Source organism: Mastigoproctus giganteus, chromosome 3 (genome assembly GCF_048544385.1).
Source record: "Mastigoproctus giganteus isolate SK-2022 chromosome 3, ASM4854438v1, whole genome shotgun sequence".
Taxonomy (NCBI): domain Eukaryota; kingdom Metazoa; phylum Arthropoda; class Arachnida; order Uropygi; family Thelyphonidae; genus Mastigoproctus; species Mastigoproctus giganteus.
Window position 1 is genome coordinate 180,068,866 of NC_143577.1, and position 14,711 is coordinate 180,083,576.

The 14,711-nt window shown below is 37.6% G+C and overlaps 1 protein-coding gene across 1 annotated transcript in view; it reads right to left on the bottom strand.

Moving 5' to 3' along the window:
- The window catches only part of LOC150088444 (serine/threonine-protein kinase D3-like), a 550,939-nt gene that overhangs the window by 138,376 nt on the left and 397,852 nt on the right, over window positions 1-14,711 (bottom strand). The window contains exon 16 of the mRNA XM_090370161.1: window positions 9,452-9,556. Coding sequence (XP_090226287.1) covers window positions 9,452-9,556 — 105 coding nt within the window. The remainder of the gene's footprint in view (window positions 1-9,451; window positions 9,557-14,711) is intronic.

Sequence of the window (14,711 nt, forward strand, 5' to 3'; positions counted from 1 at the left end):
CTGGATATATCTAGCTCTGGCTCTAGCTTTTTTATAACTTATGAGGTTGATGGAAATGGGATACTTTCGGAAGAGATTCCAAGCCTTATTCTTCTCTCTCTTGGCTATACTGCATTCTTCATTCCACCACGCTGTGTCATGTTTATGATATTTTCCAGATGACCGAGGTACTGTAGCTTCAGCTACTATTAAAATTTGGTTTGTGACATGAACTGTAGCATTGTCTATAGTGGTGATTGGTGATTATTTGTTCATCTATTGCTGCAATTGTTTTATATTTTGTCCAGTCAGCTTTATGAAATCTCCATCTTGTTTGGCCATCGTGATGTGTAACGTCATTTGTTAATATTTTGCAGACCACAGGAAAATGGTCACTATTAAGAGGATTATTCAAGATTGTCCATTCAATCAGTGCATATAGGACAGGTGAACATATGGAAATGTCAATTGCAGAGGCTGTTCCAGTGGGCAAATCAATGTATGTCTCAACTCCAGTATTAAAGAGAGAGAGAGATTTTGCTCTTCCACTAATTTTTCAATTTACCACGTCTGTCTTGGTGACGGGATCCCCACATGGGATGGTGTCCATTTAAATCTCCCATGATACAGACCAGAGGTGGTAGCTGGGTACTAATGCTTCTAGATCTGAATATGCATACTCTTGATTTGGGGGAAGGTAGAGTGAGACCAGTGAGAATGTAAACTGGATCGAGACTCGTACTGCTACTGCTTCCAAAGATGTTTGTAGTTGGAGACGTTTACACGGAATTCTGGAGTCGATTAAAATTGCCACTCCACCATGAGCTTCACCGGAAGGGAATCGGTCTTGTCTATAGGTACCGTAACGGTTCACTGCTGTGTTTACTTGTGGAGTTAGGTTAGTTTCTTGAAGGCAGACAACTAAAGGATGATATTTATCAATTAGGTTGCGAATGTCATCAATGTTACTGCGGAAACCTCGACAATTCCACTGTATTATTGTGCGCATTATATTGGCTTTGTATTTGTATCTGTCTTTTTTCGAATGGGGATCTGCTTGGATCGATCAGGCTTTTTCTCTTTTCTGGGAAAAATGGACGAACTTCCATCTCTTCCTCGGTCTAAGATTGGTTTTTCTGAGACTTATTTTTCACATGTATCCATATGATCATGGACAGAGAGTTTGTCATCTGTATCTATGTTTTTAGTATTTGTGGTTGGCTGCGATGTGGAAGGTGTGTTTGGCGGAATTGTAACAGGTGTATTGATGGCTTGATTGGAAGTTGGTGTTGAAAGTGATTTTGCTGATGGAGCTAGGATTGAGTGAGCCCGATTAGATATAGAGATCTTGGGTGGAACTGTAACATTAGTTTGAACCGAAGTGGTAGTGGTGGTAACAGCAGTTATCTGTTCATGCTGTTGGGCAGTTGCTGCATATGAGCGTGTTACTGTAATTGGTGATATTTGTTTCTTTGCTTCAGGATAGGAAACTTTGTGCTCGGTTTTGTACTTCTGAATCATTTTTTTTCTTTTTTCCATATTTCACAGTCTTTGGAGTAAGCAGAATGATTGCCTCTACAGTTTGGACACTGTAAGGATTGTGCAGAACATTCACTATGGATATGATCTTTAGATCCACATGAAGCACATAAAGCAGTCCCTCGACAAACTGCCTGTGAACGCCCAAATTTCTGACATTTATAGCACCTGATAGGGTTCGGTATATACGGTCGGACATGTCAGTTCAACTATCTGGCCTTTACAGATGTTGGTAGATTTGGCAAGTTGAACGTTAGTATGATGTTTCTGGTTGGAAGTAATGAACCATCCTTTTTAATTAAGATTCTTTTAACCTGAATAACATTTTGGTCTGCGAGTTCTTGTTTAATTTCTTCCTTGGATACGTGTAGAAGATCCCATTCTGTTATAACTCCTTTTGAGTAGTTTAAGGTGGCATGAGGTGACACTTCTATGGGAGTTCCTCCAAGTGTTTTCAATTTAAATAACTTGTCAGAATGCTTGGGTTGTGTTGTTTCAACAAGCAGGTCACCCTGATTTTAGCCTGCAAACCATTTTTGGTGAGCCAGCAACATTCTCTAAACATTTCTGGATCAGAAAAGAAGAAAGCTTGCTGACTGGCTTTCTTCTCTTTTAGACTCCCAGGTAGCAAGCTGTACTTGCTACCTGGAAGTCTAAAACACTGATGGAACTGATATTCGGGTGACACTCAAGTCAAGTGGAACCAATTTCGGCGAAGTCCAGACAGTCTGTGACAGCCAAATCCTCTGCTTGCACCTTCACGATGGTGGGGCTGTTAGTAATCCTGGGTATAACCTCTATACACAAGTACATGGTGGGTGACCACCCAGGTGTGAACCAACTTAAGCAGGGGTCAAGGTGTGGCGCCCACATCACACGGAGGAATGCCACCCCTCTGTGTTACCAGGCAGTACTAGGTGGTAGATGACTCTCATCAACCGATGAAATACTACCACTTCGCTTATTGGAGGCTTGAAGTGGTGGAACCCATGTTTAGTCTCTAGAGCTAAGTTCCAGTCAACCCTTCCCCATCTCTTCCATCATGCAGTATGATTGATGACTTTTGAGGTTATGATGAACATCGTGGTGAGATCCAATATTCCTTACATTTCGAGGGTACAGCTCTAAAACGGTGTTCGCAGGCCGGCTGCAAGTTAGTACACCAGATCAAACCTATTGGCAACTTTCTAGGAGGCTACCAGATAAGCTAATGTATAATCTTGCTACCTCTACTCTGCCAGATAGTGACTGGAGGGAGTCCGAGTAGTGTGTATGCAGGGGGCATTGTCGAGGCCACGTTATGTCAAGGATCTGGGTATATTCTCACCATGTGTATGCCATATCCAAAAATTTCATTACTTCATACAGCATGTCCCACCCACTTTTTCTTACTATTCAATATACCATGAATTGTCAAACTAACAGAGCAAGCTTATCTGCGAAAAGATCTAAATCTCCCAAACACTTCCTAATTCATTTCACAAATATACGTGGTCTCAATTGTAATCTCAACGATGGCCATTTCCACTTGTAGTCTGCCAAACAACATGTACATTTTCTGATAGAATCTCTGTTATTGGTTGATTCAACTACTGCTCATCTCAGTTGCCCAAATTATTCGCTGTGTGATTCCTTTCGCCTCAAAGGTGGCACTTGTGCATATGCCATTTCTGATATTCCCTGTCAAAGACTTGATAATTTGGAATCTCCTCTTTTCGATCTTCTCTGGCTTAAAATCTCTCTACCTCGTTGTGTCAAATTCATCTCTTGTCTCCACCGTTCTCCCAACTCCACTAATCACTTGGAGCTCTTTGACTTCCTCTCTTTGCAACTTGACTTTCCCTAGTCCAACTTTCCTAACAGTGAGGTAATTTTCCTTGATGATTTTAATGTTCAAGATTCCAGCTGGCTTCCATTTTTCTAGTCACATCGACCTAGCTGGTCGAGATGCTGAGGCTTTTGCAATTACTAATGACCTTGCACAGATTGTTCATTTACCTACAAGAATACCGGACAATCCTAACCATACAGCCAATATGCTCGATCTTTTTCTCACAAACAACCCTTCTAAGTACATAGTCGAAGTGAGAGGACCTTTAGGCATCTCAGATCACAACTTGGTGATTGTCTCTTCTCCAATGGAGCCTTTATCTCATGGCTATTCCCAATCTTGTATTGTCTGGCATTACAAGAATACAAAATGGGATGACCTGCCAGATTTCATTTCTTCTTTTCCTTGGTCGGATTATTGTTTCTAAACTTCTGATGACAAGTATGCTCAGATCGTGTCAGTGAAATTATTCTTGCAAGAATAGAATCCTTTATAATCTTGTCCTTTATCTAAACCTTGGTTTTCCAATAAATGTGCTAAGGCTGTTTAAGAGAAGAACGTTGCATATCATAATTGGCTTGTTTCTAATTCTTCAGTTTCATTTTCTGCCTACACCAAAGCTCGCAACAAATTGTAAAGCAGTTATTAATAAGTCCAAACTAGAGTTTGAACAGGCTTAGAGTAGAACACTTGCTTCTTGCCCTAATGGTAGCTGAGCATTCTGGTTGCTTGCCAAAGCTATTGGCCGCAACTTTTTCCCATCTCTGCTCCCACCTCTGTCCAAACCAGATGGTTGTATTGTCACTTTATCCAAGGATAAAGCTGACCTGATAGCATCCCATTTTTCTTCCAACTCATATATTAATGATAATGATCTTGGTAAAACACTTCCCACTATTCCCAACATGCTCCATTCAATGCCTCCTGTGGTCTTCCATCAACAGGATGTCAGAAGGATTCTGACAAATTTTGATGCTAAGAAAGTTCCAGGTCCCGATGGTATTTCTCCACTTGTTCTCAAAACCTGTGCTCCTGAACTTACTCCTGTTCTTTGCCGCCTTTTTTCACTTTATTATTCCAAAGGTGTTTTTCCTTCTGCTTGGAAATTTGCTCATATCCAGCCAGTTCCTAAAAAGGGTGACAAATCCCTCCCATCCAATTATCTTCCCATTGCAATTACTTATACTCTTTCTAAATTAATGGAGAAATCAATTAACTGCCAACTCTTAAACTACCTAGAAACCTTCCATCTGATCAACGATCGCCAGTACGGATTCCGTCAGTTGCTCTAGACATCTCAAAGTCTTTCGATCGTGTTTGGCATAAAGGACTTCTAAACAAGCTTCCATCTTATGGTTTGCCAACTGTTTTTTGCAATTGGTCATCCAGTTTTCTCTCTGATTGCCCACTGAGGGTGATGGTAGATGGCTCTCTGTCTTCTAACTTTTCCTCTAATGCCTGTGTCCCCCAAGGTTCAGTTCTTTCCCCCCAATCTTTTCGTCTTGTATATTACTGACCTTGTTCCATTGATGGGAAATCCTATCCATAGTTTTGCCGATGATAGCACATTGCATTCCACTTTTCATTTTGAGAAACCCTGCCCTGCTCAATCAGCTTCAACTTCTCGAAAATCTGCTACCAATTCCTTAAATGCCAGTCTTCAGGTAATTCTCCAGTGGGACAAAGACAACTTAGTTGATTTCAATCCTTCTAAAACTCAGTCTTGTTTTATATCTCGCAAAAAGGATTCTTCTGTTCCTATGCTTATCTTTGGTGACACTCCGATTTCTAGGCAAAATGATATATCTCTTTTGGGGATTATCCTGACTTCTAATCTCTCTCTCTTGGCACAAGCACATTACAAATATTGATTCCTCTGCATCTAAAAAATTTGGTTTTCTCTTTTGCTCTCGGCGTTAATTTTCTTCTAAACAGCTGCTCAACTCTGTACAAATCACAAATCTGTCCTACCATGGAATATTGTTTCCACATCTGGGGTGGTGTCCCCAAAACCTCTCTCAGGCTTCCCATTCAGAAGAGGGGAGTTAGGTTAATTAATGATTCATATCTAACAGTCTCTCCACTCGCTGTCTCATAGACGTACTGTTTCTGCTGCATGCCTCTTTCTACAGATATTTCCATGAGCACTGTTCTTCTGAATTGGCTTCTATAATTCCTGCTCTCTCTCTCTCTTTCAAAACAGTCTGAACACATGGCGCCACCAGCCAACATCCATTTACTGTCCAACTTCAAACTCACTGAACCAACTTTTCATCTTCCTCGTTTATTCATTCAACTGCCATTTTCTGGAACAACCTTCCTTCATACCTATTTCCTGAAAATTACAGTCTACAGAAGTTCAAGTCCAATGTCAACAAATATCTTCTTTCGTCTTTTCAACCTCCAACCCAAGCATGGTACCAAGTATTATAGGTTCTAATACCTCTCGTGTTTGGGGTCAACATAAAAAAAAAATAAAAACACTCCCTTTTCTAAACAGAGGTGTGCACTCGCTAAAAAAGCAAACAGACTATTGTGTTTCATTAGTGCTAGGCTAGTTAGGGTGGGGGTAAAAAAAATAACTGAAATAAGGTTAAAAAAATACACACTTGATGGTACATTTTTGTGTGTGTGAAAATCAATAGAAATTTCTGAAATTTTAAGTGGGAAAATTAAAGAAAACAGTTCTAGCTTCAGCTATACCGAGTTTCAGCTCTGTGCATAAAGTAAAAATTATAGAATTTATTAGTTGAATGGGTAAATATCTAGAGCACAAGATGCATTCAGTGTTAAAATGCTGACAATTTATTCTGAAGATTTTTGAAGATAAATCACATTTTTGCATTCTATGCAATACAGCAATTTGGCAAAATAACTATTTGAATGGCTTTTTTTTGATTTTAGTGAATTACATTAAATTTCAACACAAAAATTTTAATTTAAAAATTAAAACAAAAAACAGAAAGTAATTAACTGTTAGAGAATGTGTTAGAAGTGCACAACTTGCTCACTCAGATAAGATTCCACTCAATTAACATGTTTAATGCAACAGCACAAAAAATATATTCATCAATGACACAAAATCCTTACCAATTATTTTCTTCTTCTTCCTTTTTTTTTTTTTTTTTTTTTTTAATGTGTTCCATCACAACTAAATTTTTTAATAGAACTTTTAGTGCTGGTCACTGGTTGATGATAATACTTATTAATAACCAATGACTTGCATGCCCACTATGTCTGCATACAGTTTTATAATACAAGTTTATGGCACAGGTGTGAACATGTTAATGTAAAACTACCATTGCAGAATTAGCATTAGTAGAGGCATATGAGTAGCATCGGCCAAAAAAAAAAAAAAAAAAACCCTCCACTTCACCCCTCCGTTCGTTCGAAATACCTGTCCAGCTGAGCCTTAAATTTATTTAGGCTATCAACTTCCACAACAAGGGATGGAAGTCTGTTCCACCAACCAACTACCCGCTGGCTACATCTATTTCCATACATCTATCCTACATCTGTCTTTCCTCAATTTGAATTTATGCCCTCTCAGGTGATTATTCTGAGCAAGAGGCAGAATCCCATCAGCATTGAGCATGCTCAAACCATTCAAGGCTTTATACACCTCTATCAGATCATCTCGCCTGTGCCTAGTCTCCAAACACTGCAATTTGCAAAACTTAAGCCTTTCTTCTTAAGAGCAACCCTTTGTTCCATTCACTAATCTTGCTGCCCTTCTCTGCACTCGTTCCAGCAGATCTACATCCTTCTTGAAATGAGGCCTCCAGGTCGGTATAGGGTACTCAAGGTGTGCCATTGCCTTATACAAGAGAATAATCACCTCCTTATCCCTGCTAGAAAAATTCCTGTATATCATTGATAAGACACCATGAGCTACTCTTGCAGCCTGTCTGCACTGCTCAGAAAACTTCATATCTGCATGCACAATTACCCGCAGGTCCTTTTCATTCTCTACCACTGTCTGTGTAGTACCACAGAGTTGATACATTGCTCTTGGGTTACTGTTTCCCATATGTAGTACTTTACATTTGTCAATGTTAAAACTTCATTTGTCACTTCTCAGCCCATCTGCTCAACCTTTATAGATCCTGTTGCAGCAGCATAGCGTCAGTAATGTCCTTAACAACCCTGACAACTTTTGTACCATCTGCCAACTTGGACATTAAGCTTGATATACCATCATCAATATTATTTATAAATACAGAAAACAATAATGGACCCAACACTGAACCCTGAGGGACTCCACTAATAACATTAGTCCACGATGAGCAGTGTCCATTGATTACCACTCTCTGTCTTCTCTCCCTCAACCACCCCTTAATCCATAGCAGGAATTTGCCTCCAATGCCACATTGCTCCAATTTGTGCAGCAGTCTTCCATGTGTGACAGTATCAAAAGCCTTTCTAAAATCCAAGTATATAATATCAAAGTTATTCCCTGCATCCAGTTCTTTTGTGACTACTGCATCATAGTATCCAATCAAATTGGTCAGGCAAGACTTCCCCTTAATAAAACCATGCTGTGTTCGAGTCAAAGCTATAACTGAAGTTTTGTCTAGATGATCCTACAGTGCTTCTTTAACCAGTACCTCCATTAATTTTCCTGGAACAGAAGTTAAACTCACAGGTCTATAATTACTTGTGTCAGCCTGTGTGAATTGGGGTCACATTTGCACACATCCAGTCTATGGGTACCTCCCCCTGAGTCCAAGGAAGCTCTTATAATTATGGCTAAAGGTTTGCTTGCTTCCATTGCTGCCTCCTTTAATATAAATGGATAGATCCATTCCACCCCAGGTGCCTTTCTTGTGTGTATCTTCAACAATTTATCCTCCACTTTACTCTCAGTTATTACAAGCTTATCTAGCTTACTGCCAGAGTTGAATACACCTCTGGCATTCCCCTCACTGAATAACTCCTCATGTGTGAATGTAGATGCAAAATACTTGTTTAGTTTGTTTTCTACCTGAGCAGGATCATCAACAGTTGAACCATCGATATCAAGTGGACCAATCTGATTCATCCCCTTCCTTCTAGAGTTTACATAAGTAAAGAACTCTTTGCTGTTTTTCTTTGAATCCCTTGCCAAAGGTTTCTCGTAATCTGCCTTCGCCTGCCTAACCTCCTTTGTAACTTGGTTACAGATCAACTTATATCCATCACAGACTTCTGTGTCACGTGTTAATGTATATGTATCCCATGCATTTTTCTTCTCTGCCATATGTCTCATTGGTGCCTCTGTAGCCAGGTGGGAAGGAGCAGCAGTGCGTAGCACACGCTTCTTGATTAGACCTGGGTTCGAGCCCATCACCACCAAATACGGAAGATGCGGAAAGGACGGGGAATGACCACCGCATATCCCGGAGCAATATGGCCTTAGTTGCTAATGCTCCTAAAAACCAAATAACTAACTAACTATATGTGTCTCATTAGTTCATCTGACATCCACTTAGGCCTAAACCTTGAACAATATTTCTTAGTTGGTATGTAAAGCCTAGTAGCTTCCAAGATAAGTTCTTTGAATGCTTCCCATTTTGAATTTGCTGTTGGTAACATCATCAGTTTGTCCCACTGTATAGAATTTAAATACTGTCTCAGACCATCATAGGCGCCTTTATGAAAGCAATAACCCTTGCCTTTACCCCTGATGGTAGTTACCTCTGAGTAAATCCCACTTCAGCACACTGTGATGACTGCCACCTAGTGGTTTCTCTATCTGCAGATTCTTAATGCATGAAGAATCACTATGGATAATCAAATCAAGAGTATTATTCCTCTAGTTGCCTCCCGAACATGGTGATGTAGAAAACAATCATCCAATAAATCCCCAAAAGCCTTGCTAGTGTGTGGGTGACCAACCCACAAATTCCAGTCAATATCTGGGAAATTAAAATCCCCCATTATAAGTCTCTCTGATTTACTGGGCCACTCTATTTCCCTGTACAGTTGTTTATTATACTCATCAGAGTCAGGCCTATAACACACTCCTACTCTCAATTTTGTTCAAAGCCTACAGTAAATAATAATTATTACATACATGAGATTTTGATACTATACAGAAACCTTATTCTTGGCAAAGCTTACCTGATATATCAAAAATTTTGTAATGCGTTCATTCAATCTTCCTTTTTCACTAGAGAGAATCATTTCCAACATATCACCTTTCAGTTTTTCCATTACTACAAATATCTATTAAAATAATAAATACAAGAGAGATGAAACATTTCAATAACAGTTCCTTTGTTACTAAGAAAATATACAAAAACAATGTGATAAAAAATAATCACAGTTTCTCCTATGCTAGCAGAATATATGCCTAATTAATGACACACAGATTTCATTAAGAAGTTTTATAATTTTATAAAAGTTAATATATAATTATATATGCTGAGCGGACACTTTATTAGGTAACCCTACTCATTTTATAAAGAGGTGTGTTCCCCAGTAACAGCATCGCATTTTTTTTTTTTTTACAACACACATCAAAGGAAACTGAAACTTCTGAGTTAGAAAATGCAGAAGGAACACTGAAACTAATTGGCCAACGATAATCAGGATTTTAATAGACACTGTGAAATTAGGCCAACCAGGGAAATCCAAAGAAAAAGATGCTCTCGTAATAATGGATAATGGTTACAGGGTCTGTGCGGGTACCATAGTGGTTATAATCACGTCCTTACCATACCGCGTGGGAAAGGTTCAAATCTCATCAGTAACGCGAGGAAAACTTTTATGGGCTTTTTTGTTTTTTCATTCTGGCTGATTTTGGTCTCAGGCGTGGACAGATGGTTTTTCTCCCCGGAAAACTCAGATTTTTCGTCAGGCAAACCGACCAAAAGAACACATGCAATTTATGGACATATTACACATGGGCAGATGTACTGATCATTAATTCAATCTCTGGTGGCCCCAATGTGACAGTTTTTGATGTTTGCAAAAATATATAGAGCATTTTAATTGTTTGGACTAAAATTCTTCTGAAGTTCGCCATTAATCTTTTTCTTAGGGGCGCATCGCATGTTTTTTTTTTTTTTTTGTTCTAATTAGTTTAAACATCATTCTTCTCTTTCTTGGTGATTCCCTTCTACCTCTCTCTCGCAGAGTAATTCAGAATTTTTTTTTTTTTTTTTTGCCTGGTGCAGCATAAGCCTCAGGCTTCCTTGCACCATATGGCTAATAATTATAATAATAATATGATGTGCAATATAAGTAGATGGGCAGATATGTAGGAATGCTGTATGTGTTCAGCTCAGTGGAAGAATGGGACAGACAAAAGATTTAAGCAACTGAGTGTAACATGATAATCAATGCTGGATATTCTGGTATGAGTGCCCTGATAATCACAACCCTGCATGGGTTTTTACATGTAACTGTGCTTGAGTGTATGAAGATTGGTCTAAATAACATCCATCCAAAGTCAATTTGTAGTGCATATTAGTCAGAGACAGACTGTTAATGTGAAAGACCAACAGAGGCTGACAAGACTTGTCCAGAGTAACAGAAAGGCTCTGTCAAATAACAACCCAATTATGCTAAAAATTGATTTTTACAATAAAATTAAATATAAGCATAAAATAAATTAAGATAGCATAAAATTTCTTTGATAAATTATTTTATTTTTATTATTTTTTTAAAGGTGATATCATCTAATCATCATCAAACATTCATGAAATGGAATCTTTTTCGTAGGAATGCTTACATATAAAGAAATACTAGTGACAGATTGGATATCATAAAAAAAAAAAACATTTTCAAAAAAAGAAGCCTTCAAAATGCAATTAAAGCACAAATTTCAAACACAAAATGAAAAATTTTGGAAGATGTGTGCATTATGCCTCTAAAAACTGTATGCTAATAACTCCTGATGAAACTGAAGAGATATATCCCAAACTTTCAACTTTTCAGGCAAGGCTACTTTCTACCTTTGTTGTACTGAAAACGCCCACAATTGTATCATCCGATTGAAACAAATCATCCATGCTTATGTTGAAATTTCTCTCCATAACGAAAAGATATTGCATGATGTAGGTTCACATGGCAGTAAAAAATTCAGCACCTTCAGGTATTGAGAGGTGCCAGATTTTAGAGTGAACCTAGCAGTTCGGCACTTTTCGCGAAGCAAATCTCAGTGTATACAAGCACTAAAAATTGAATTTATTTACGCCAATAAGAATCCATAATGATTAAAAGATAAAGGTATAGATTAAGAATGTAAATAACAGTTCATTTTTAAATGTAAACAAATAATAATAATGTCACAGAAAATACTGTTTGTCATGTATTGTATGCCAAGAATTTTAAATGCATGCCAAGTATAGTGTGAGAATATCAATGAGTGCTTCAGAGAAAAAAGTTTTGCATTGGATAATCTGAAAAAAATTAACTATTCTTCTAAAGGAATAATTATAATAAGGCATGTGCAATCTTTATTAATTTACACAACATTTTGATTTTAAACATGTACTGTGAAGATTTCAATTTCTAAAATGCAATAACAAAGATTTCTAAGTTTTGTTCTTGCCACCAGTATAACTATAACAGACAGAAAAACAACAGGTGATTTGTGATCATTCATTCATTAGGCCTTCCATAATGGCAATCTTCAAGACAGAATGCACTGGTTCCACATGTGCTAGTTATTGTTGATGACTCTACTGTCAAGGAAATGTGAAAAATGTTGTGCAAAATGGATAGGTGGAAGAGGACCAGGGTATGTCTGCCAGGGGCAAAAGTAGATGACATTGTAGAGAGATATCATCTTTTCAGGACACAAAAGGTGAAATTGTTGTGCACATTGGGACTAATGATATTAAGAGTAAGAGATCTGAGGATATACTTAAGTGCAGGGCAATATTGGAAAACAATTGCAAGTTAGGATTGAATTTGAAAGTATCTGCAATTCTGCCCAGACACAATAGGAGGGAGTATATGTTGAAAACCTTGTCAATCAATTCGACCCTGGAGAGAATGTGCAAGGCTCGTAGGATAGAATTTTTTTCAGTGTGGTCTGTGCTTGTTAATAGAAGAGACTGTTTTTACAGGCATGGGATATACTTAGCATTAGTAGAGGCATATGATGCAAGAAAGCAACCCTAAATAGCATCAGAACTTTAATAGAAGGAGTGCAGGAATATTTGCTGATGCTATTCAGGGAGTAATAGGTGGGGTCGGAAAACTGTTAGTTTGAGGGGGAACACAGACTAATAGTTTAACTAGAGCTGCAGGCAGAGTTGAAAGTGATTCTTGCATTGCTACTATTGGTACATGTAGCAGCCTGGAGAGCATGGTGATTTGGATTTCAGGGAACAAATGAATACACGGGCTGTTTTAGAGTAACTAAGAATGAGAACACGTGCACGTAAACTTGCATGTACACTAATGCTAGGAGCATCATAAATAAATTTGATGAATTTAAAGTACAGTAAGTCCCTGACTCGCGTAAGCCCGAAACGTGATATCCAGAAATGTGCTTTAACAAAATGTGAGCTAGCGTGAGGTAATAATAGTGTGTTTCCACCTTAACCCTGTGAAGTTCTTTAGAGAAAATTTCATTTTGACCATTATCATGGTGCTGACTAAGAGAATAAGTGACAGTGTTACTAGTAAATCTACCAAGAAAAGGAAAGTGATTGATTTGGTTCAGAAAATTAAAATGATAAGGATGTATGAAAATTGTCAAACATAAACAAGTATCAACGGAATTTAGATTTGTTAGTGTACAGTGAACACAATAATTAAGGACAGACAGAATACAAGTAGAAGTGAAGGGATCAGCACCAATGAAGTTAATTATAATAACCAAGGCTACTGCATATCAGGGATATACAGTTTTTATAGAACAATAACATGCATCCCTAGATAAAGTATTTAACTGAACTAATTAAAAATATATAACTATTTTGCTATATATATATACATGTATAACTAATATATAAAAAATATGTAACTAATTAATTGAAAAATATATAACTATTTTTTTTTCAATCTTCTGAGGATATTATGGTTTTTGTAATTTTGGCATATCAGGGATATAGTAGCAATATTTTATTAGTCATTCCTGAGTTATGTAAAACTCGACTTAGGTAAGAAGTCTTGGAATGTACTGCTTGCATATGTCGGGGACTTACTGTACTGATTAAGTTACCAAATACAGATATTGTAGGAACAGCAGAGACATAGTTCACTCAGACATAAGTGATACTGAATTTGAATATGGGGAGTTTAACATATACAGAAAGGACAGAAGAGGTGGAGGAGTTATGCTTTGAGTTAAGAAGAATATTAAATCTAAGGTAGTGCATCCAGTTGACTTGGGTGACGATTGTAATTTTGAATCAGTTTGGTGTGATATAAAACTGGGAAAACAAAATTGAGAATGGGAGTGTGTTATAGGCCTAATGACTGTGATGAGTATACCAAACAGCTATACAGGGAAATACAGTAGGCCATCAAATCAGAATGTCTCACAAATGGGGGATTTAACTTCCAGATGTTGACTGAAAGTTAAAATTGGAGTTACAGTAGCATGTTAGAGAGGCAACAAGGGCAAGCAATACCTTTGATTTGATTATCGGCAATAATTCTTCATGCATTAAGAATGTGTAGGTAAAAGACCCATTGGGTGGCAGCAAGTAAACGATTACAGTGACCTAATATGGAGTTTAAGCCAGATGAACTATTGAGACTTGCAGCAGAGAAGAAAAGTGCATAGATTGCATATAAATTATCAGGTGATTCAGAAGCCTATGGTAGACATAAATTATGTCTGTAATCAAGTTACAAAGGATGTTAGACATGCTAAAAAATGACAAAGAATGCAAAGAAAAACAGGAAAGACTTCTATGTTTATACAGTTGAAGCTCTTTATAGCAACCTTCTTTTTAACATCACAACAAATGAAACGTCCAATGTGGTTGGTCCCAGCTAATTTCTCATTAACCTAATGCTATTTTACATTCAGAATAATGACCTTGAAAATAAAAGGATTTCTCTATAGCAACCATACATTTCTACCTCTCAATCTGAATTTTTACTTTTTGATGTGAAACCATCTATGGCGGCACTAGAGTAAAACCAACTGATAACGAAATTTCCTTACGAAATGATGTAATTTCCTATTAGGTGGCTGTTAGATTTTTAAATGATGTCACTTCCTAAATGGCACTTATGATGCTAACTCAGTCACTAATATTGATCCGGTGGAGTAAGTAGAGGGCGTGATAATAAAACATTGCATCTTTCAAAATAAGAGACAGAAATGACGTCATTTCTTAAATGACGCTAACTCGGTCACTAACGTTGATTCAGCAGTGTAAGCGGGTAGTAATATTATGCAAAAAAAAAT